The 24,732-nt window shown below is 45.7% G+C and overlaps 1 protein-coding gene across 1 annotated transcript in view; it reads right to left on the bottom strand.

The window, feature by feature from the left end:
• NUP133 (nucleoporin 133) overlaps positions 1 to 24,732 on the bottom strand; it is a 56,049-nt gene that overhangs the window by 311 nt on the left and 31,006 nt on the right. Inside the window, exons 13-25 of the mRNA XM_006146013.3 lie at positions 24,019 to 24,176; positions 22,822 to 22,916; positions 20,378 to 20,602; positions 18,664 to 18,786; positions 17,726 to 17,825; positions 16,964 to 17,215; positions 16,110 to 16,243; positions 14,056 to 14,214; positions 9,863 to 9,998; positions 8,405 to 8,523; positions 7,866 to 7,946; positions 6,763 to 6,827; positions 4,456 to 4,544 (exon numbers count right to left, since the gene is read on the bottom strand). Coding sequence (XP_006146075.1) covers positions 4,456 to 4,544; positions 6,763 to 6,827; positions 7,866 to 7,946; positions 8,405 to 8,523; positions 9,863 to 9,998; positions 14,056 to 14,214; positions 16,110 to 16,243; positions 16,964 to 17,215; positions 17,726 to 17,825; positions 18,664 to 18,786; positions 20,378 to 20,602; positions 22,822 to 22,916; positions 24,019 to 24,176 — 1,736 coding nt within the window. The remainder of the gene's footprint in view (positions 1 to 4,455; positions 4,545 to 6,762; positions 6,828 to 7,865; positions 7,947 to 8,404; positions 8,524 to 9,862; positions 9,999 to 14,055; positions 14,215 to 16,109; positions 16,244 to 16,963; positions 17,216 to 17,725; positions 17,826 to 18,663; positions 18,787 to 20,377; positions 20,603 to 22,821; positions 22,917 to 24,018; positions 24,177 to 24,732) is intronic.

Genomic DNA, 24,732 nt, shown 5'->3' with positions numbered 1-24,732 from the left:
AAACTCAGATGGACTGAGATGGCTGATGACGGGAACACCTGTGCTTCTATTTAAACTATCATGTGATTCTGCGGTTGGGAGATACTCTCTTCCAAATTCCTTCCATCTGTCAAACACACTTTCAAGTCTGACAATACGACGTTCTTCACAGAGGCTGTGTGAGCGTTTCTCCCGGTGGTCAAAATAGCCATTCTATTTAAAGTTTTCAGGAAGATAAGAAATACTTTTATTCTTTTTTTTTTTTCCGCTATAGGGTGTGTGCGCTCACCAGACAGACACAGACAGAGAGACAGAAAGCGAGAAATCACCCCCAATGGGGTATGGCCACGCTACAATCCCTTCTCCTTCATTCTCCTCTCGGGATCTTGGGCACGCACGCACACGTGCCCGGCATGAGTTCTAAGCCAACGGGTCCGGGAAGCGAACTGTGGTCGACTACGTGGGAGTCCAGTGACATAGCCATTATGCTAATTGCTGGTCCCCCGAAATAATTTTATTCTTCATGATAGCTTGAAAATGTACTTTCAGTGAAAGTTTTTAACTAATAATCACTTTCAAACAAGTATTTTCTTTTCCTTTCTTTCTTTTTTCCCCCGTGGGGAGGTTAACTTCTCCAAGCTTCTTCTTCTTCTTCTTCTTCTTTTTTTTAACTTTATTATTATTTTGACCAGAGAGAGAGGGAAAGTGAGAAAACAAGCCATCAGATATGGGACTCGAACCATTGTCAGCCATGTGGGAGTCCTGCACCCTTAACCACCATGCCACCTGCCAGCCCCAGAACAAGTATTTTCCAACGATGACATGTTCCCGAGCTTAGGGAAGCATTTAGTGGAAGCACTGTTGCAAAAGCTCAGGACAGCAGCAAAGTCACATGCTCTCACAGTTTAAGTTCAGTTAGGGAAACAAAAACATTTCTTCACAAAAACCAGTCCTTCAGCTACAGAACTGGAAAGCCAAAGGACGCTGACTATACGATTGTTTATGTCCAGAGCTCTGTAGCTACAAAATTTTCTCATTTGACAAAGAACATGGAAGGAAAACTTTTGAATTAGTAGTACTTTTCATTTGCTACATTATCATAAGTTTCCCTTTTATTTTGAAAAATTTTTACCAGAGGGCATGCGTACTCACCGGAGACACACAGAAAATGAGAAATCAGCCCCAGGGGGGATGGTCACGGCGCAATCCCTTCTCTATTCTCCTCTCAGGACTTTGGACATTCACGCACACGTGCCTGGCATGAGTTTTAAGTTGCCAATTCTGGGACTCAAACCGTGGTCAACTACATGGGAGTCCAGTGATGTAACCATTACATGTCATCTGCTGGTCCCACCAAAAGGTGCTTAAAATCAAATAACTGCTTTTTAAAAGTATATCCTATCCTCAAAGTGTCTAGCACCATATTTTGGTACTTAGTTGTTATTCAATAAAAATCTGATAAATGCTGGGAGGTTAAGTCCAAGATATATATATGTCATTACAATTAATGTACTTCCAATAGAACTTTTCTCTATAAAATAGCATCATTTGTAAAGACACCACATTCATTACTCAAATCAATTCTCTAAAAAATGTCACATTGGAGCCAGCAGATGGCATAGCAGTTACACTGCTGGACTCCCACATGGCTGACCACAGTTTGAGTCTTGAATTCAGTGGCTTGAAACTCATGCAGGGCGCATGTGTGCGTGTGCCCAAGATCCCAGATAGAGAATGGAGGAGAGGAGATTGCAGCGTAGCCGTTCTCCCGAGGGGGAGGGTAATTTACCACGTTCCCTCTCACTGTCTCTGTCTCTCTGTTTCTCCGGCAAGTGCACGTGCCCCATAGCTCGCAATCAATCAATCAATGAAACGTCACATCTTATCTGACTTCTCTTTCTCAAGCATGCGTCTTCTGTGTTAGACCTACTATCTGAAGGCTTCCTTCTTTCCTTTGGAGCAGGGATGAAACTCAAATGCCTGGGGGCTGGCAGGTGGTGTGCTGGTTGGAACGCTGGACTCCCACATGGCCGACCACAGTTCGAGTCCCAACCTGGTGGCTTTCTTACTTTCCTTCTCTCTCTGTCTCTTTCTGGTCAAATTAAAAAATAAAAATAATACTACATAAATTAAATAATTATTTAAAAAAAAAACAAAACTCAAATGCCTACAAAGGCAGGGCAGGAAACGGAGCACCCAGGAGGGCACCTGCCCCAGGGATCTGGATGGCTCAGCCCACTCCCTGGGGCAGGGCAGTGCTCCCCACTCCAGCTGATCAGTGATAGGGGACCATTTCAGTCAGGGTAGGCAAGTCTTCAGTTTATAAAGAGAAGTTAGAAAACAAGCATTCTCTAAGAGTGATCCTCAACTCGTAGCTGTTGTGACTGGCTGGAAAAACGCGAAGCCCCACTAAGGATGTTTTTGCTCATCATGGGTCATGCATGTCAGTGACGTGGAAGCGCAGAGCATGCGGTGACTGTGCAGGTGTCGGCAGCATGAATTCACCCCACAGTCATGGTGACCACTGGGCTGCCCAGGCCACTCAAGTCCAATGTGAGGTCCTCTCTCTGCCTTCAGAGTCTGTCCTTCAAATACACTGATGAGTGCACAGGGAAGCCTCATCATTTAAGAAGTTCCAAAGATAAATGTCTTTAATCTGTTGTTTTAAAAAATGCTCATACTTGTCATTTGCATATTTTTATTTATATAAAAGTTTCTACTAGTATTTGTCCTTTGTTCAAAATTGAGTAATTCTTTTTGTAAAGTTGGGGCTTCCCTTTTCTGTATTCCATCTACTGTTTTTTCTTAAATATTTAATTTAACTTTATGTACTTATTTTAATTTGATCAGAGAGGGACAAAGTGAGAGAGACAGACAGACAGAACGTAAGAAAGCAAGCCACCAAGTCCAGGACTGCAGTCAGCCATGTGGGGGTCCAGCGTCCTTAACCACCACGCCACCTGCCGGCCCCATCTGTATTTCATAGTGAAGCTGCAGTCATCCTTAAACATGGTGATGGGTCTTAGACACAGCTCAGCTCCGTGGCACTTTTACCAGAGACGATTTGGTGGGAGCATCCGATTTGGGTCCAATGTAGATCTAATAGTGTCTGAGGCACAACTGTACTTACGTCTAACAAGTACAGAGAGATCGACCGCATCCAGTTCTTCAACTCCAAACACAAATATGAGAAAGCCTTATGGATACATTTTGGCTCTTTCTGAATTTCAAGTATTCTGGGGCAGAAGATATTTCTTTTTGCTGAATCTCTTCATTTTATTTTTTATTTTTATTTATCTTTTGACCAATGAAAAGATTTAATTCATTTTTTTATGTGCTCATCCTTGAAAAGAAAAGCACCCATTAAATAAATATCCTGTTGGGGCCAGCAGGTGGCATGGTGGCTAAGGTGCTGGACTCCCAAATGGGATATCATGGTTTGAGTCCTGGACCTGGTGGCTTGCTTTTTCACTTTCCCTCTCTTTCTCTTTCTCTCTAGTCAAATTAAGGAATAATAATGATAATAAAAAATAAATAAAACAAATAATTCTTTAAAAATATAATTCAAAAAATAACTATCCTGTCAGTGGGGGGTTGAGCAGGTATTTATTTTTTACAAGGGAAAGTCCAGGCCAATTTTGAGCAAGTTTCAAGCAATCACTTATGTTGAACAGAGCTGGATTTACACTTGTCAGCTATAAGAGAAGACAAAACAGCTGAAAAATACAGTCCCACGTCCCTTAATGCTGAGGCACGTTTTGAGAATGTGTCATTAAGCGACTTAGAGGTTGTGCAAACATCACAGAATGTTCTTACACAAGCCCAGATGGAGTGTGCAAATTCTCATTTTTTGTCTAGCATTCTGTATATTTTAAGCTCCCAGTAATATGAAAGGTCAAAGTAAGTTTTCTAAGGTTCCTCTTCTTACGAACGAAAGGTCAAAGTAAGTTTTCTAAGGTTCCTCTTAAGAACGCCCATTTTATCCATCCAGGCCTTTTTATCTATTTGTATCTTTCTCCGCAAATGGAATTTTGTTTGTTGTCTTATATACAAAATACATAAAAAGCGTTCATTTATTTTTTTCATGTTGTTTCTAACCTACATAACAAAAATGTTTACATCTCAAACTTTTGATCTTCACAAAGCAGTTGAAAAATGAAAGGGAACGATTACTTCCACAGTACTGATTTTCAGTGTCAAAACCAATGCTTGTGTCCCCGGGGCCTGGTGGGCATCCCGGTCTCTCTGGAATCCACACGGTGACTCAAGTCTCCTGGGGAGAGGGAGCTCCACCCTGACACGTGCCCCATGCAGAAGAGGCCCTTCTTTTACTGTGACCAATCTCTTGTTTGACTATGACCCTGCACAAACCACAAGCCTCCCTTGTCCTCTGACACCCTGGCGAATGCCCCGATTCCAAGATCTCAAAATTGAGGAGTAACACTACAATTTCTAATAATATAACAAACGACTTACCATCTTTCAGAAGTTTCTGTAAGATTTTCACAAATATACTGTCTTTAGATACTTCGATTGGATCGTCTTTACCATCTGAACTGGACCAGCTGGAAAACAAGGCCACCGTGAGGGGAAACAAAATCATGGACCGAGCCCGGACAAGTGACGTGTCTGCGACTGTGGCGTGGCTATGACGGCCGGGGGGATGGAGGCTCTGGGTGTTGTGATACGGTCCCAAGTCGCCCAAATTTAGCGGGACATGCTCATGGCCTCTGTGCCGGCTATGCGAGGCCACACGCAATGTGACCACCGTGCATGCGATCTCTAGGACCAAGTTGGGAGGCATCTGCCTGGAGGAGGTTCTGGAGTGACACATCTAGCGTGGCCCCAAGTAAGGCCCGGCAGAGCACAGGCCATAACCACCACGGGTTTCCGCACGTCCTGCTTCTCACAAAGTAAAACGGCACCCCATGTCTGCAGTGACGTACAAAGAGAGGCTTCATCGGGTCGGACTACCTGCGGCCACTCACGCACACGCACACACGCACACGCTCATGGCGGCTGTGTGATCATTACGGATGTCGAACGGGACACTGTACACACGCTCCCAGAAGCCCGGAGAGGAATTCCTGTCAGATGGCAGCATCCTCCCCTGGGACTAGGACGGGGCAGAAACAACAAGTCAAGTGGCCACAGTGCCGGACACAGCAGAGGGTGACTTCTGAGGCCAAATTTAACAGCAGTGTGAACTCTGGGAGTGACCAGAGGAAGGAAGAAGTGCTTTAGCAAAAACGGTTCCATTGCGATTTCTCAGCACCATGGGAGAAAGGAAAGCTGGAAGAGGGTAAGGCTTCTTGCATGCAGGTTGTGCTGCGCTCTTTAAAATGCTTTTCCTGGAAGGAGCATGTCCCTACAGCTGATTATTCCAGGTCTTTGCCATTAAATCTTTACACCATTTCCATGGGTGGAAACCCTCCTCAGTGGGTAATGACCATGTGTCTTCTATTGCTATGGGGCACATGCACTCGGGGGGTGGGGGGGAAAGACTGATAGACTCGTTTCCCCAGCTGGGTGTGTCATGCCGCAATCCCTTCATCCAGTTGGGAATCTGGGCACACACCTGTACCTGGCGATTTTTTCAAGCTATGGGGTTGGAATATAAACTGCAGTTGGTCATGCAGGATCTGGTCCCTTACCTAAAATCAGACCTAATATGGCTGGCCCCTATTAATAAAATAAAACAAAACAAAACAAACCACAGGGCCAGCTCTGTGGTGTGGTGGTCATGCACTGTGTAAGAGAAGCTAGGCCTCACATGGGGACTGCAGCTCAATGGCCATCAACCTAGAAAACTCAGGCATGTGCATGAACACTCAGGATCCAACAGGACTAGGACCAGAAGGAGGGGCTGGTCATGTGACCAGACCCTGTGGAGCGTGCGCCTAACTCTCACTTTCCCGTGTGTGTACTTTCACGCTATCAGGAACAATGGGGGACTGTGATTTCCTATCCCCACAGTGTCTGTCCTTAAAAACATGAACTCTTAGGTCTTACTTTTCATGACGACCTTAGGCAAACTAACAATCTGTATTTTAGAATCAAAAGTAGGGAACATATCAGTAGTACTAAGTCTTTAGCTGTTCTTTAATTATTCAAATGTAGGATTACTGGGGCCAGCGGATGATATAATGGTTATATCGCTGGGCTCCCACATGGCCCACTGGGCTTTGAGTCCTGGACCTAGTGGCTTGAAAATCACACGGGACATGTGTGTGTGCATGCCCAAGATCCCAGGAGAATAGAGGAGAAGAGACTGCAGAGTGGCCATCCATCACAGGGGGTGATTTCTCACTTTCCCTCTCACTCTGACTCTCTCCAGCAAGCACACATACCCTATGACAAAATAATCTCTCTCAAAAAAAAAAAAATTAAAATTTTATAAAACCATTTGACATATGATATATCAGAATCTTCCTAGAGGTGTCCCTTGGGGCCAGCAGATAGGATAAGGAGTTAAGGAAGCTGGATCCAGCATAGCTAAGTGGTTGGAGACCTGGTGGCTTGAGAAACAAGCCAGGCACATGTGCAGGTGTACCCAAAATCCCAAGAGAGGAATGGAAGAGAAAGGACTGTGGTGTGGCCATCCCCCCCAGGGGTGATTTCTCATTTCCCTCTTTCAGGTGTGTGGCTATCCCCCCCAGGGGTGATTTCTCATTTCCTTCTTTCAGGAGAGACACATGTCCTAAACCCAAACAACAACAAAAAAGATGAGTCCCTCTCCAAAACCATTTCTTAGATTCAAGGCAAGAGGTTCTGAGAACTTACTTATCTCTCTGAAGAGCTTTACAAAGGATCTCCAGCTTCAGATCATTTATATTTACATCTTCCTCCTTCACAGCAAAACAAGAAGTCTTGGTTAAATCCTGACTTTAAGAAGGAAATACAGGGACCAGCACTTGGCAAAATGGCTATGTCGCTGGACTCCCATGTAGTTGACCATGGTTCGAGTCCTGGACCCGGTGGCTTAAACTCACGCCAGGCATGTGTGTGTGTGTGTGCCCAAGTTTCCCGAGAGGAGACTAGAGAAGGGACTACAGTGTGGCCATCCCCCCGGGGGGTGATTTCTCACTTTCTGTCTTTCTGTCTCTCTGTCTTTCTGGCAAATGCATGTGCCCTATAGCAAAAAACCTCTCCCAAAAAAAGAATGAAATACATGCTTCAATTCTCTTGTTAGTCAATTCCCAATTCTGCATAAATATTGTTACTTAGTTCATACTCTTAAAACATTTCCCTTTAAATTGTTAATACTCCTTAGAAGAAGAGTAAGTTAATACCTGTGTGCATGAGTTTCTTATTACTCTGTGAAAATCAGATTTCATCTGAGCCCTTGAGAGGGCTCAGATGTTTAAACATGGTATGGCAACGTCAGCATATTATGCTTTTAAAATCTATTGAATCGCCTTCTATTGTTGTAATAGAACTACTTACCCTACAGAATTTTCACTATAATCTCTTGAAAGCTGAGAAACAGTTTCTCTTACAGTAAACACGGTGAAAAATAAACTGACAAAGTACTGGGTCGTCAGAAACGTCATGACGTATCTTCCTGTGTTTTTCTATGCAAATGTGTCATGGCTTTTCTGACGACCCAATACATACCAGATCTAAAAGGTAACTACTTAATATATAAAGAAGAAAAAGTACCTCAGGATTTTGAAAAACAGCACCTTTTTATTGTCCACAGAAGAAGACATGTGGGCAATGCTGAGAATTTACAGGAAGTGCTCCTGACAGCTGCTGTAAGAGTCAGGGGGCCTAATGCAGAGTCCTTTTCCACTGATACGTTTATCATGACTAACACGAGACAGGAGGTATGTCCCCCTCTTTACACGTATTCAGTTCCCCGAGATCCTAAGCGATTTACTTACTTCATCAATATACTCCAGCAGGTCCAGAGCTTTCTTGAAATCATACTCATTAGCTCTTCGATTCTCGTCACAGATATACAGCTGCGGCAGGTTAGATTAAGGACAGAAACGCTTTAAGAGCACAGTTAACGTCACCAGTGCATCTCACACCAAGACGCTCCTCTGTGCTCCGCCGTACCTGGCCCTCCCAGTGGCACCTGAGCTGCTGAGGACAGCACTCGCAGGCCACATACAGCCAGGTCCTTACACTGAAGTTCTAGAAAATAAAGTCACCTGATGGTACATGTTGTCCCGTACTAGAAAAGTGAGATACAAGTACTCTCGGCTGGTCACCTGGGTAACACTGTTGGGAGTGGGGGTGCCTGGAGGGAGAGGCCGATCAACCCCTTTATGCTCCCAAGCAGCCCGCAATGACTTTCTCTAGGGGAAAGCTTCCGAGAAAGCAAGAAGGGGCCCCTCTTAGGAACTACCCTGCTCGGCCCAGCAAACACTGCCAACGTCTGCGTTTCAGAAAGAGGGAAGAATCTGAGGGCACCTACGCCAATGAGCTGCGGTGCGGTCAACACGGGCATGGCTCCGAGGTTCAGCTCTCTCTCGGCCAGCAGCTGTTCGGGCAGCGTCTCCTGGTGCAGCAGGAAGCGCTCCTGCTCAGCCATCTCTAATATTCGGGAGAGAGGGAGGGAGAGACGTTACAATGCTCTTCTGCTTTTATTGTTCAAAGCATTGTTATTTAACTCGCGCTAGCTCTCTCTTTCTCCTCTTTCTCCCTTCGCCCCCCTCTGTTCCTCTCTGGTCAAATTTAAAGAAGGCGGAGGAGAGGGAGGGAGGGAGGGAGGGAGGGAGGGAGCGAGTGAGCAAGAGAAAGTGAGAAAGCAAGCTGCCAGGTCTGGGATTTGAACTGCAGTCAGCCACGTGGGAGTCCAGCATCCTTAACCACCATGCCACCTGCCAGCCCCTCTCTTCCTCTTTTCTCTGCCAGAAGGCAAATCTGAAGGAAGCTAAACGGCGATCCCATCACCTGTCCATGGTTCTAAATGTTTTCATTCTACTTTATTTTGCTTTTTTTTTTTTTAAAAAAAAACAAACATCATTAAATTTTATTTTTTCATTCTACTTTATTTTGCTTTTTTTTTTAAAAAAAAAACAAACATCATTAAATGTTATATATTATCATTTTCTAATCTGACTCAAAAGAGACATGGAGAGAGAGAGAGTGAGAGGGAAAGTGAGAAAGCAAGATGCCAGGTCTGAGACTCGAACTGTGGTTGGTCATGTACAAGTCCAGTGTCTCAACCACCATGCCACCTGCTGGCCCTCTCTATTTTATTTTGTTCTTAAAAAAAGACTTCAAAGCATATAACTGAGTAACTGTACATGGACACGGAATAAAAGCATTTCTCTGGTGGGCAAGCCAGTCTCATGGTGGTTAAGATGGCTGGATCCTACATGGCCAACTATGCAGTTCAAGTCCTAGACCCAGCATCTTGAAAACCACATGAGACACATATGTATGCATGTCCAAAATCCAGCAAGGAGACTAGAGGAGGACTGAGACCACCCCCAAGGGGAGTGCTTTATTATTCCCCCTTTTTCCAGCAAGTGTACATGCATTATAGCAAATTAAAACAAACACATAAATAGAATTCCTCTGGATCAGCTGTGGCCCGGTGGTTGTGAGCTGGATCCCAGATAGCTGGCCACATCGTTTGGGTCCTGGGCCTATCAGCCTGAGGAAGTAGCTGGATGTGTATGCATGCCCGAAACCCTGAAAGGAGGGCAGGTGGAGGCCGAGAGACTGCAGCATGACCAGCCTCACGGGGGCTTTCTCTCTCTCTCTCCAGGTCTCTCTCTGGGGAGTGCGCATGCCCTCTGGCAATTAAAAAAATCCTCTTAGAGCTGGGTCCTTTTTCTAATGGAGCCTGCTAAGTGATAAGAACTCAGCACAGAATTAACTGACAGATGACAAATCTGTGTGTTCTTCACATCCATTCTTTTACCTTCAATTTTTTCTTGCAGTATATCCTCTGAAAAGTCTGAAGCTAATGCAGCCAATTTACTCAAACCAAGAAGGGTTTTCTTCTTTGCAAAGTAACGAGTTTCCGTATTTGCCAAACCCAGAAGGGTGGCATGAGCCTACAAGACATGAAACAGGAAAACCATGGTAAGGTCCTGGACAGCAATTCAAGACGAAATAAAGGTTACGTACACCCCAACTCATTTTCCCCAAAACCGTATCAATTAAAGACAAGTCAGTAATTAGCAAACTTAACATGGGACCAGTGCGGCCACAGTGGGCAACTGCACAGTAACACAGCAAGCAGCACGTTTACTGGGACAAGTGACACGTTCCAGACACCTGCTTGTGAAAATCACATGTCCTGGAACATCCCATGAAGAGCAAGCTTTAACCTTAATCTATGCGCCGTTTTTACCCATAATTTGAGCAAACCCCCCACCCAAAAAAAAAACCTTAAGTACTAATAGCCTACTCTTGATCAGAAGCCTCACCAATAACATAAAGTTGATTAAGACATATTTTGTAGATTATATGTATTACATATTGTATTACTATAATAACATAAGTTAAAGAAAATAAAATCATGTTTCCAGTATTTATTGAAAATATTCACATCTAAGTAGACCCATGCAGTTCAAAGCCATGTTGTTCAAGGGTCAAGTGGTAATTATTTATATTTATGGGGCACAATGCAATGTTATGCTACATGTATGCAATGTGGAATCGTTAAATCAAGATAATTAAAATATTTGTCACCTCGGGGACCAGCAGTTGGTGTAATGGCTATGTCGCTGGACTCCTACGTAGTTGACTGTAGTTCAAGTCCAACCTGGTGGCTTAAACTAACGCTGGTGCGTGTGTGTGTGCATGTGTGCCCAAGATTCTGAGAGGAGAATGGAGAGGGGGTTGTGGCATGGTCATGCCCACTGTGGGGGGTCATTTCTCACTTTCTGTCTGTCTCTGTCGTTCTGGCAAGCGCACGTGCTCTATAGCTAAAACCTCTCAAAAAAAAAAAAAAGATAAAAAGAAAATCTGTCACCTCAAATATTAAAACTTTTCATGATAAGGACATTTGAAATTTATTCTTAGCAATTTGGAAATACACAATGCACTTTTATTAGCTATAGTCACCACGCTGTGAAATACAGCTCAAAAATCTTCTCCTCCTATCAAACTGAAACTCTGTCCCCTTTGACCCAAATCCCTGTTATCCCCAACCTCTCGCCCCTGGCAACTACCATGCCACTCGCTGCCCCAGGAGCAGGATCTGCAGGAGACCCCCATGCTCACTCAGTGTTCTTTCCAAGCCTGGCTTCCTTCACTTAGCATCACGTCCTCCAGGTTCACCTGCGTTGTTTTGAGTGACAGAATAACCCTTTTTAAAAGCTAAATCTTACTCCTCTGTGTATGCACAAATTTACCCACTCAGCTGCTGATGGAACTTGGGTTGATTCTATAACTCAACTATCGTGAATAATGCTGCAGGAACAAGGGTGTGCAGAAACCTCTTCGGAGGTGGGATTGTAGGATCATATGGTAATTCTATTTTTATTTATTTATTTATTTATTTATTAGAGAGATTTTTGGTATAGGGTGCATGCACTCACTGGAGAGAAAGAGACAGAGAAACAAAGTGAGAAATCACCGTCTGGGGCACGCCACAATCCTTTCTCTAGGTATTCTGGGCACACACGCATACATGCTTGGCATGAGTTTCAAGTCACAAGGTCTGGGACTTAAACTGTGGCTGACTGCACTGGAGGAGTCCAACCCGGTGGGGCCCCAGGATCTGTTTTGAGCTTTTGACCTCTGAGCACAGCTTTGGTCAGCTCAGCACGTTGGCAAGGCTGCTGCTGTAAGCCCCCCAACCTATGAGCAAAGCTTGGGTCGACTCAGCATGTTGGCAAGGCTGCTTGTTGTATGCTCGAGAGACTGCAGTAGCCTTTCTGGGAAGCAACCCCCCCCCCGACTCCCTGATATACTACTTTAAAAGAATTACAAAGCTCTCTTATACATCCTGAGTATATGAAAAGATTTCCCGAAAGTTCCCCGACTGCTCCCCTTTGCCCTACCACCTACTGTTAATTACAATGCTTTATCCCTGCAGTCACAATAGAGGGTATGCTGAAGTCACATCTAGGCAGAAATCTTCTTGACCTTTGGAAGGCCCTTCAAGATACATTTAACATAAGCTTAAAAATAACCTTTTAGGCCGAAACGGGCCCAGGACACTCTTGCCCCATGGTAGCTAATGTTCTAACATAATACATAACAGTGGCACCACAGGCACAAAAGAATGCTTAGATATGCCACAAACCCACTTTAAAGTTCATCATTAACTTGTTGGTCACTTTACCGCCAGTTGAAAAAGCTGTATCCCCGCCCTCACCAAGTGAACAATAGCTTCACCCCTTTTAAATAGATAAGTATATTAGGATTCCTTGAATTAAGTTTTAGATCCCTATAACATTATGTAAGTATCATTCTTTACTGAGATCCATAAGAACTAATATCTATACTTGAGATTTTCTTTTCTCAGCAGCGTGCTCAGTAATCACAAGATGGCTACCGCCGCATCAGCTAATACTTATCTCTGCTTGCTAGAGCTGCTTTCCCGAAACTGCATTCCATGAAGACCCACCTACATCAATCGAACAACTGCGGAACTGCAATAGATCCACCCTTAATCCAACCCTAAATGGAACCTATGTTCCCTATTGTTAAAACTTTATGAACTGATAATTAGAACATGTAGCCCCTCACCCATTTACTTGCATGTATCACATTTTCAATAAAAAGGCACGATAATTCCTAGCAGTTGTCACTCTACAGAGAGCGATGTCTGGGGAGTGTCCGACTCAGGACGTGCATGAAAAAGCACCGAGGCCTCCGTCTTCCTTTCCTGTGCTGCCTCTGACGAGAGAACCCACCCCCGCCGAGGCTGGACCCTGGCACTACGTGGTAGTCCACCAACGTCACCATTATGCCACCTGCTGGCGTTTAAATTTTTGAGGAACTTCCACATTGCTTTCCATAATGGCTGTATTAAGTTACGGTCCCATCAACTGTGTATCAAAGTCCTCTTCTCCATACCCACACTCACACCTGTTACCTTTTATCTTTCTGATATAAGCTACTCTGACAGGTGTAAGGTGATATCATTGTGCTTTCAATTTGTTACTTCCTTGATGATTAGTGATGCTCAGTATTTTTTCTACATCTGTTAGCCATTTGGATACCTAATTTGTGAGTGTGTGTGTGCGTGTGTGTTTTAAGTTTGCTCTAAGGTGCATGGGCTCAACAGAGAAAAAGAAAAAGTGAGAGAGCACCCCCTCAGTGGGGATGGCCACATGTATCCCTTCCCCTCCATTCTCCTGGGGTTTTGGGCACACACATGACCACTGTTTTTCAAGTTGCCAGGCCCAAGACTCCAACCATGCACTCGGCCACATGGGACCCAGCCGTCTTAACCCCCATACCACCTACTGACCCTGTGTGTCTGCTTTGGAGAAACCTTCTCTTGCCTATTTTTCAGTCAGGGTTTTTTTTTTTTTCCAAATTTCCTGGAGGTACGTGTGCTCACTGATAGGGGAAGAGAGAGATGGACGGAGGGAGGAAAACGAGAAAGCACTCCCCGTGGGGCACGATACATCGCAATCCCTGCTCCTCCACTTCCCCTTTCAGGATTCTGGGCACAAACAGACACGTGCCTGGCATGTTCTTCAAACCACTCGGTCTAGGATTTGAACCACGTGGTCAGTGAGGTGGGATCTAACTGTCTTACCCAGCAGGTCATGGGCTGGCCCAGCCAGGTTTTCTTTTTCTTTTTTTAAATAATAATTATTTAATTTATTTATTCAATCATTCATTTTTATCTTGACCAGAGTGAGAGACATACACACAGATTGAGAGAGAGGGAAAGTGAGAAAGCAAGCAGCCAGGTCTGGGGACTCAAACCGTGGTCAGCCATGTGGGAGTGTCCAGTACCTTAACCACTACACCACCTGCTGGCCCCGCAGGATGTTTTCTTAAGTTCAGTTCCTTACAAGCTTTAGACAATAGTCCTTATCACACATATGGCTATATATAGTATTTTAATGACCCAAAACTAAACTATTTAGGTGATAACCTAAATAAACTACACATTAGCACCATATTACTGAATGTTCTTACCTTTTCTAGTTCCTGGCTGTTAATTTCATGTAACCAGCTGAGGTGTTCATGAGCTTGCAAGAACGTGGCCAGCTCCCCGTGCTGAGAGATGGGCTGAGATAGCAGTCGGCCCCGCTTCCCTTTTTCCAGATACCAGCGGAAGAGAAAGTCTGAAAAGTTCTACGAGTAAGTCAAGAATCCATCAATATTTAGCGATATGGTTTGTAAAAGTACATCTCTGATACTAAATAAATTCCTACCACAGACCTCCAAAATAGGAACTGTGTATAAATAACTGTCTCCTAAACTATGGGGTCACTGACTGGTTAGCTCATTTGGCAGGGCCCACTCACATACAGAAGTGGGAACCTGCTTTAGATTACTGGCTCAGTTACTGCCAGGATCCAGGTGTGTGCTGGCCAATGTGGTAACCACTGGCGACATGGAATTGTTTAAACTTTAAAATGAAAACCTCTGCTCTTCAGATATGCCAGCTGCATTCCGAATGCTTGAAAGCCACATGTGGCCAGCACGCTATCTTGGGCAATGCATCTAAACAATATCTCCATTGTCACAGAACACTCCACCAGACAGCACCAAACTGTAACATTCCCGAGTGAGAGACCCCAGGGCAATTCTCTGCCAGAGGGCCCACGGACAAGAAAAGCAAGCTGGAGTCTAGAGAGCCAAGTCTTCCACAGGATCTCCCCATAGGACATGTGCTGCATGTTAGGGTGGCATGGAGGCAGGCTAGAACAGGGCACAGGGACCACCCTGCAGCCCGCAGCGTTCAAGAGGCCCTCCCACAACCACAGCCCCCCTCCCCCAGCACAGGTGCCTCCCCAAACATTTCTGCAGCCAGAGGGAAATGAACAGATGGAAGGCTGAGCCCCGGCCTCTGTTTCTGAAACAGGATGATCTGCCTCTCTCTAAACTGCCTAAAAAAAACAGGAGAACCTTCCTAGGGGAAAAAAATAACAGTAGTTTCCACCTTTATGATTCTTCTATACACATTGCCCAAAATACAATAAAAATTTTGCGAGACATAAGAAGGGGAAAAGATCATGAACGAGCAGCATAAGGACGTGACAAGAACGTTAAACAAGGGAAGGAGATAAAAGGGGCTGGGCCAGCAGGTGCTGTCGTGGTTAAGGTGCTAGATCCCACATGGCCAGCCCCAGTTCAAGTCCTGAACTCAGTGGCTAGACAGTCAAGCTGGGATGTGTGCATGCATGCCCCAAATCCCAGAAGAATGAAGAGGAATTGCATCGTGGCCGTCCCCCATGGGAGGTGAGTCCTCACTTTCTCTGTCTTTTTCTGTCTCTCTCTGGTAAAAGCACGTGCCCTACGGCAAAACCCTCAAAAAAAAATTTTTTTTAAATAAAAAGCAAAAATGAAAGTTTTACTTTAGAACTCTTGTGAAATCCTAGCTAAGCCATGCCCAATAACTGGGCATTGATGGAATAAAATAAGTCACCCCCACTCAACGAAATACTGAGCCGCCATTAAAAGTGCTGTCGTAGGTCACGAAATACTGAGCCGCCATTAAAAGTGCTGTCATCTGTCCTTCAATAGGGACACGCAGCTGAGAAGCATCACGTGAAAACAGTTGGCAAAACACGTTTGCTTATGATAAATGGAGTGGAAGGATTATAAACCCAATGTTTAAAGGGGTCCTCTGTGAGTGGTGGAATTATGAGTGGTTTTTACGTTTTGGTTATAAAGGTTTTCTGGGTCTTACACAACACCAATTTTACAGTGAGAAAAAAACAAGCTTCAGTGACTAAGTCGACGGCTTTAAAGAGCGACTTAAATTCACCTGCACAGGGTCGCATGAAAACTTGTTTTAAAAACAAGAAGCAAGAAGTCAAAGCCAAGGACGGCAGGAATATCAGTGTGTGCAAATCTGAACTCTCAAGCAGCTTCTGTTCAAACATTTAAAACTTTAGTGAAACTGACGTACCCGAGGCCTTTTACTTCTCGTCTAACTTAGATACAAAAAGACTGTCTCATGTGCCCAAAGGTCCAGTCATATGTTGAAAGGACCCAGGGCCCACGCGCCCAGCGCCTGTCACCTGGTCCGCGAACTGTGTCATGTAGCGCTGGAGCCTGGGCTGGTTGTCAGTCAGCTCGCACATCTGCACCAAGATATCGAAGTCGCAGTACTTCTCTGCTAGAGAAGCGGCCCATGCAAACTGGCCTAGCGTGACTGTGGGACAGGGAACAGATGGGGAAACTCTGTTAGAATTCAAATACGCAATAAAAAATAACTCCTGAAACTACTTTTCTGATATGTTATATACTAAGAATAATAAATGCAACAGAAACCTTTGGGAAACTCTGTTAGAATTCAAATACGCAATAAAAAATAACTCCTGAAACTACTTTTCTGATATGTTATACTAAGAATAATTAATGCAACAGAAACTTTTCCCATTACCAGCATTTAATTTCAAGATCCACACCAACTCATTGAAGTCACGCACATGCTATTCCCGGCCTCACCGCCTCCCATGTGCCACCCCTTCCTGTGCACGGCAGGACAAGCTCTCCTAAGTCCAGCCTGGGAGCCAGTGGCCTGTGCACGGCAACACAGTGCCTCTACAGTTGCCCTCGGCACGCTCTACCGAGCAGCCTCGGCATTAGCGGGCGGGCTGAGCATTCGCGGGAGGTCTGAGAGCTCTGCTCTCCGAGAGCAGCCTCCATACAGTGCAGACTTACTTAACCTTCTTCAGCATCATCTATGGTGCTAGTAAGTACTGAAAAAAGGCTGAATAAATGAACAAGGAATGCTGGAAGTATCTGCTTCGTTTCTTGGTTACAGCTGGATTAACGCCCTGTACTGAACACACTGCGCAAACGAGGTAACCCGTTCATCCGCTCTGCAGATTCAGAGACCAACAGCCCTGGCCAAAGAGCATGGCCTTACTCAGGGGGGATAAGAGGTCTGATCTCTTCTGCAGGTACTCCGTCTCCAGACTGGTGTATCTCTCATGATCACTGGATCTGTCCAGGGAGTTGAGCTGAGAGACGTAGCCATCCAGGAAGCAATCGATCAGCGCGACCAGCTGCTCCGTCACAGTGTTCCGGAGGCCGCTGTCCGCCTGCGGGTACACCCCTTTCAGGACGAGCCCATGCTGGCGGACTATTGCTGTTCGGATGCCAGCAGGCCCACTTGTTGCTGTAAAATCACACAAAAGAACACGGTCCCTAAAGTTCTAGAATGGCTGGGGGAAGACAAATGGCCTAAGAATGGCCTCACTTCACTGCTAGGAAGTAAACCAGAGAGGGGCTTAGGTGATAGCCTCAGCTCTGGCTTCTCTGTGGGGATTTTCTCGGCCACGGCAGTAAAGGGAGCGCGACCTCCACCCGGCTTCCCGTGATGCTGTTTCACTCTCTTTGTTGTACAACATGAGCGCAAAATACAGTTCACAGTTCTAGGGCCAGGACCTGCTTTTATGAGTAACTACTGGTACTGGAATGTACTGGGCGCATAATAAGCACCAGCTCAACTGATGAACCAGTTACAGGGAGATCTAGAAATCAGCCCCCGGGAATAAAGTGGCTTTAACGGGGAGTGTGCATGTTGGAGACGGCACTCTCTCACTTCACTCACAAACCCGTACAAGGGAAGGATCGGTGGGCGAGAAGGAATTTATTCCAAACGGCGGTTCCTAAGCCAGCGTAGTACCTGTCCATGGAATATACTCCGGCTCTCTCTCGTGTGGTTCTTCTCTGCGGTACAAAGAGCTCCTGTTCTGGCGGTAATGAACAGCAGCCTGCAGCATATCCTGGGTAAAAATGCAACCTGTCAGCATGCGCAGGAAGTGGTGGGTTGCAGCATTTCTGAAGGCAACGTGAAACATCAAAAGCTATTAAGAAGGGGACCAGCAGTTGGCGTAATGGCTATGTCGCTGGAGTCCCATGTGGATGACCATGGTTCAAATCCCAGACCTGGTGGCTTAAACTCACACCAGGCGCGTGTGCGTGCGTGCCCAAGATCCTGAGAGGAGAATGGAGGAGAAGGGATTGAGGCATGGCCATCCCCCCTAGGGGGTGATTTCTCACTTTCTGTCTCTCTGTCTCTGTCTTTCTGATGAGCACACATGCCCTACAGCAAAAACCTCTTCAAAAAAAAAAAAAAAGCTATTAATAAGAAAAAATACACAGCACATGACTGCGGGACTACTTTTTCGTTCTTTCAGCTTTTGAAATGTGCTTTACTCTTCATTTTAACTTCGACTTTGGAAAACTATGGTAACCAAAGTATGAAAATAATTGCTATAAAGTCTGCAGGCCAAAATTAAATGTTAACCTTTTAGTTGGTGTGTAAGTAGCAAGCTTTTGAGTCACTAAAAAAATAGAGATGAGAGCTACTCAGTTTCATTAGCATTAATACATTTGTAATGATATAAACAATGCTCTCCAAATAAAGTTTACTCTGCCAAGCAGAAACTCAGGATTATAAATCTTAATTTGCATAAGGCAAACGTTAAAATTGCCAGTTAACTGATAATAAAATGACTGATACTTCTCTAACTCAGGAATTAACACGTGGCAAAAACCTTATAAATTACTGGCAATTTACCTTATAAATTTACTTTGCCCAAACTGTCCAAATTTCAGTACCTTGAGAACGTTGTTCACGTCGATCACCACCTCAGCCCACTCGACAGAGTCCAACGACGAGCCCTGCAGGACCTGCTCCTCATAATCCAGTAAACATTCACAGATGGTGTCTACTTGGGACACCTAAGGGATGCAGAAGTCGACCACTTACAACAAAATCATGGTGGTGGTTAACAACGGCAACTGGGGCCAGCAGGTGGCACAGTGGTTAAAGTGCTGGACTCCCACACAGTTGACCACAGTTCGAGTCCCAGATCTGGCAGCTTAAAACTCACGCCAGGCACTTGCATGTGTGTGTCATGTGTGTATGTGCCTAAAATTGCAGGAGAACGAAGGAAAGGGATTGCGGTGTGGTCATCCCCTCTACGGGGGACTTCTAAGTTTCCTTTTCACTGTCTCTTTCGATCTCTCTGGCAAGCACATCTGCCCCCATGGCAAAAACCTTAAGAAAATAATGGCAACCACTCAGTGGGTTCTGTTTGTTAAGCTGTATCCTCAGGTCATTAGACACAGAAAATCTGCTGACAATTGACAATGGTGAAAATAAATGTAAGAACCAAAAAAAGCTAGACTCCTCTAACTTATGAAAGACAGAATGCCCAAAAAACTAATGCTTACAAACAAGCAAATTCTGGATTGCTGCAGAGATCTGAACTTCAAACTCTGCATCACTGAAACACTTGTCTGCAAAAGCAGTCAGTGGTCAGAGCAGCCTTTAAACAGCAGGGGCTACACGGAATCAGTTCAATGGACAACCCCAAGCTGATGAAATACAGATTAAAATAGTGACCCAAACTAATGAACTTGCTCATTTTTGTCTGAGAAATTCTTCTTATGACAAAAAGGTTTATAGAATAGCAGTAAGTAATATAAGAAAGTAATGGGGCCAGGGAGTGGCATGGTGGTTGAGGCATTGGACTCTCATATGGCCAACTGCAGTTTGAGTTCTGGACCTGGCGGCTTGCTTTCTCCGCCCCCCCAACACCGCTCCTCTTCTCTCTCTGATGAATGCATATGCTCTATAGCAAACCAATAATAATAAATAAAATAAATATTTTTTAGAAAATAATCTTTTGTTCAAAATAGCGCATGCATACACACATAAGAGACAGAAAATCACCCCAACAGAGTCCTGGGACACCATGACCCCTTTCTCCAGTTCATGGGATCCTGGGCCCTGAGTACATCCAGCACATCTCAGGTTGACAGGGTCAGGGATCCTAACCCACAGTCGGCCATATGGCTTCCAGCACACAGTTAGACCTGGACCTGGTAGCTTGAAAATCATGCCTGGGGCATGTGCATGGGCGCCCAAAAATCCCTAGTGGAGACTGGAGGAGAAGAGACTGTGGTGTAGCCTTTCCACCTGGAGATAATTTCTCACTTTGCAACGTTCTGCCACTGACCCACGGGCAGATCCTGGGTGTGCACCCAGAATCCCTGAGTACTCTGGACACACGTGTGCCCACAGTCTGGCGCTGGCAGAGGCTGGGGGTGGACTGTAGCATCAAGACCCTGCTGGGCTGTCTCTCTCTGTCTCTGTTTCTCATGGAAGTAAAAGAAACTTAAAAAAAAAAAGAAAGAAAGAAAGAAGTAAACAAAGTTTCAGCAAGACCGCTTAAGCATGAACTTGTTTCTTTCTCCCCGGCCTGGGGCCAGTAAGTGGTGCAGCTCTGGGACGCCACATGGAGTGGGCAGAGACAGGCGACCTCACCTCTCTGAAGAAGACGTCCGCTGGAGTCAGGCTGGACGGGATCTCACACTCCCTCTTGTTCAGGGCAATGGAGATGGCCGTGTTCACGAGGTCGGGGAGCCGGGAATGGTGGTTCTTGAGCACGATGGCGGCTGACAACTTCTCAGCATGCTCACAGAGCAGCAGGCGGGTGGCCATCGGCAGCCCTCTGACGGGGAAGGCACCCAGGCGTCCAAACAAGCCAACCTTGCAGAAAACAAACACGAATTCTGAGACTGCGCTACGGTAACACTTGCGAGACAGCCATGTTCCCGCAAGGAGCACCCGGGCCAGCTCCTCTCCCAGCAAGTCTCCCGCCATCTCTTGTCTGGCCATACACACACACACACACACACATATGCACATGCACTCATGTGTATACATACACACATGGACACATACATGCATACACATATACATACACACACATACATGCACACATACACATGCACAGTAGCTAAGGCTGTTAACACCGTAGCGAGGAGACATTCTGCTCCGAGAGCAGGGTCCCTCCAGAGTTTCTGTCGGCTACCTCCATCTCTACCCATCACACTTTCCAAGCATTGTTCACTGTTATTAAAAAGGACCAAGTGCTCTTTTCCAGCCCTTTGGCCGAGTCCCCGAGATTCCAGACCTCCGGGAATGAGAAGATGCTCCATCTCCTCTTCAAGGGCTGATTTCCAGAACCTCCCCCCATGGAGGGGAAGGGCTCTCCAACCCTCCGCACATGCTGCCTCTCGGATACGCTGAAAAGCCTGTTGGGCATGGTCGAAGGTTCTGGTTTTCCTAAGCTTTCTCATTTGACATATTACAGTAATCCAAACTGGGAAAAAGCCACGAGATGGACAGAACAGCTATTTTTCAACAGCCTTTATTTTTATATGCTCCATGGTACTTACACGCGAGAAGACATCGTTTTTAAAACACAAAAGAGGCCATACTATTGATATTGTTCCAGATCCTTCATCATTTGATGGAATCTTATTTTCCTCTTAACACATTTAGAAATTTATTACTCTTAATGACTATTCTATTGAATCACTTCGTCTTACTCAACCTGTTTACTTATTTTAAAATACGAGCAACACAGTCTTTCCAGATGTGAACGCACTTCCCGGCTCCCTCAAACACCTGCTAAGCTCGGCTTCACACAGGCTGTGCCTGCAGCCTGCACGTGCTGCTGCCTGTCATGGCACTGGTGAGAAGCAAGGGTTCGAGGTGAAGGTCTCTCTAGTCCCATGGTGAAGACAAGCGGATTAAGGCCCAGCTTCTGCTCCGCCATCCTACACAATGCCTTTCCTCAGTGCCAGAAACCAGAGGCAAGGCCTTGTCTGGGGCAATGATGGCACCTCCCACCCCTGCACAATGGACGCGGCCTTACTGATGCCACATCTGGCGTGAGGAGAAAAGCAGCCTATATTCAGAAATGTTTCCTCCGGATTATTAGTGTAAATTCTTCCTGATTAGGGAAATAAGATCTAAATATTAGAGGAAATAGAATATAACAGGCACAGGGACCAACAGATGGCATAATGGCCATGTCGCTGGACTCCCACATGGCTGACTGTGGTTTGAGTCCCACACCTGGCGGCTTAAAATTCATGCCAGGCGCGTGTGCGTGTGTGCCTGAAATCCCAAGAAGAGAATGGAGAAGGGACTGAGGAGTGGCCATCCTCCTGGTGGGGTGATTTCTCACTTTTTGTCTGTCTCTGTCTCTCTGGTGAGTACGTGAGCCCTATTGTAAAAATCTCTCTTTAAAAAAAAAATACACATGCGCACACGTGCACACATATATTTATACATATATATGTGTACATATAAACACACATGTATGTATGTGTGTGTGGGTATGTATGTGTGTGTGTGTGTGTGTATATATATTTATATATAAAGCAGACATGGCCAGAACGGAGTTTGGGATCTGGCTAGCCAGACTCTGCCTTGCAAAGACAGTGCTACCAACAGCTACGGGACTCTGAGCTAGAGACATTCTTAATTTGGAGACAATATACATGGGGGATATCCCATACTCCCTAAAAAAAATCAATAAAAAGAGATTACTTTAAAATAAGGATTTGATTCTAATGGCACTTCAAAATTAAAATCCAAATACATAATAACCTGCCATCACCTTAAGAGTCTTCACTACCTTTCTAATAACACTAAATCAACTTACAAAAAAATCTGAATTTTACGTAAATGGGCATAGGAAATCTGTATGAAACCCTTCTTTCCATACGTGGAGGGACAGGCCTTGTCACGGCCCTGGACTCATGTGCTTCTCAGCTACCACAGGAAGTGGGACAACAGGTCACTGTCCACCCAGCAATGGCCTGAGAACAGAGGCGGAGTTCCCACCGTGCAGGGAAACTGCCCAGGGCACCGCAGGCAGGCGTCCCGCATCGTGCCCACAGCCAGGACCTCACCTGGTGAATGAAGTCCATGAGGAAAGCGTGGGCCTTCATCTTGTCCTCCAGCTGGTGGAGGACGATCAGCGACGTGGTGCTGAACCCAGGCGCTTCTGTAAACCCAGTAACAACACAAACGCTGACCGGACTGGTTTGCAATAACCACTACTAGTGAAATAGGAAGTTAAGAAAATCTATAGAGAAGGAAAGCCCCGAAAAAATGATCGATAGCATGACCAGGAGCTTATAAAGCGTAAAGGAAGGTCGGCCAGTAGCGTGGTGGCTAAGGTGGCTGGATCCCACACGGCCCATCGAGTCCCAGTCTGGTGGCTTGAAACACTCGCTGGGTGCTCTGCCTGCACACCCAGAAACCCCAAAGGAGAGAGGCAGGAGAAGGGGCTGCGGCGTGACTACCCCAGCGTGCTCCCTCACTTTCTCTTCTCTCTGGTGAACATATGTGCCCTCTGACAAATTAAAAAAAAAAAAATACAATTCACTGCACTTACTCAAAATGGAAAATATATTTTCAGTGTACTTACTCAAAATGGAAACTATGTTGTTATTTTAATCACTTTAAATTCGACAATTCCAAACCAACAGTGAAAAGAAGGCTGCGAGTGCCACCGCTCTCCCCGACTCCCAGAGGCAGCTCGGTACACTTGTTAATAGCGACAATCAGGGAAGGACTGGGGAGCGACGTATGTAGGACACAGCTCCGCGGCACCTGGCCACCCCAGAACGCCCCGAGCTGGAAATAGCTAAGAGGGCCTCACGCGGGTCAGGACGTGCCGCTCTGTACTCTGAGACTTGCTCACTGCTGCTCTTAGGGTGGATGCACGAGATCCATCCTCCAGAAACACTGACTATGTCAAAACTACCATTTGATTTGGGGGCAAGGCAGTGCCAAACGCCTCCCTCAGCCAACAGCTTCCCTTCAAAATAACCGGCCGAGAGCTGAGCAGGGCCGACTGACCTGCCTCAGGGCAGGAAGGATCTTCTCTCGAGCTCCCTCAGCTTCTGGTCTGTTTTCTAGATCTGGTTTGAGTTCTCTCCAAAAGCTATTATAAGGAAGCTTTATAATATATTCAATTAATAAGTTAATATGAAAATTGTTTGAAAAACTAAAAACGTGCTTTGGGAGATGCTTGTAATAAAAAACCAGAACATTCTTCCCAAACCAATCACCCCGTAATATCAGAACTGCGAGGCTCTTACCCTCAGGGACTGACTCGGCCCACCTCGGGTCGGAAGCCGGGTAGTCGTCCACCAGGTCCAAGCTGATCTGGGTAACGGCTCTGTCCAGCTCAGAGTCCGTATCCGAGGGAGAGGAGAAGAGCTCATCCACCATCATTTGAGCATGACCTACATCTTTTCTGAAATAAAATTGGGAAACACAAGGATAAGGGGGGCAGGGCCTACCGCGAAGTCTCATGGTTAAGTGAGCTGCACCCCACATGGCCGCCCACGGTCTGAATCCCAGCTCTGATCTTTCCATTTTTTAAGAGAGGTTTTGCTATAGGGCATGTTTGGCCACCAAGAGAAACAGAAACAGAGACAGAAAGTGAGAATCATCCCCCAGGGAGGATGGTCATGCCACATCCCTTCTCCTCCATTCTCCTCTCGGGACTCTGGGCACGTATGCACACGCGCCTGGCATGAGTTCCAAGCTACCAGGTCTGGGACTTGACCTGCAGTCGACTACGTGGGAGTCCAGTGATGTAATCCCCATGCCATCTGCTGGTCCTCCTTGCTAATATCTTGAAAAAATAGGTGGGAGTGTGTTGCACGCATGCCCCAAATCCTGACAAGATGAAGGAATGGAAGAGCAAATCCTGGAGTATAACCACACCACATCAGGGGATGGTTTCTCCCTCTCCGTCTTTCTGGTGAGTGCGAGTACCAACTTGGGAATTAAAAAAAAAAAAAAAG

The sequence above is a fragment of the Tupaia chinensis genome, unplaced genomic scaffold (genome assembly GCF_000334495.1).
Source record: "Tupaia chinensis unplaced genomic scaffold, TupChi_1.0 Scaffold000161_3, whole genome shotgun sequence".
In the NCBI taxonomy this organism is placed as follows: Eukaryota; Metazoa; Chordata; class Mammalia; order Scandentia; family Tupaiidae; genus Tupaia; species Tupaia belangeri.
Note: the sequence above shows the minus strand (reverse complement) of the source record. Positions and strands in the feature narration are given on the sequence as shown.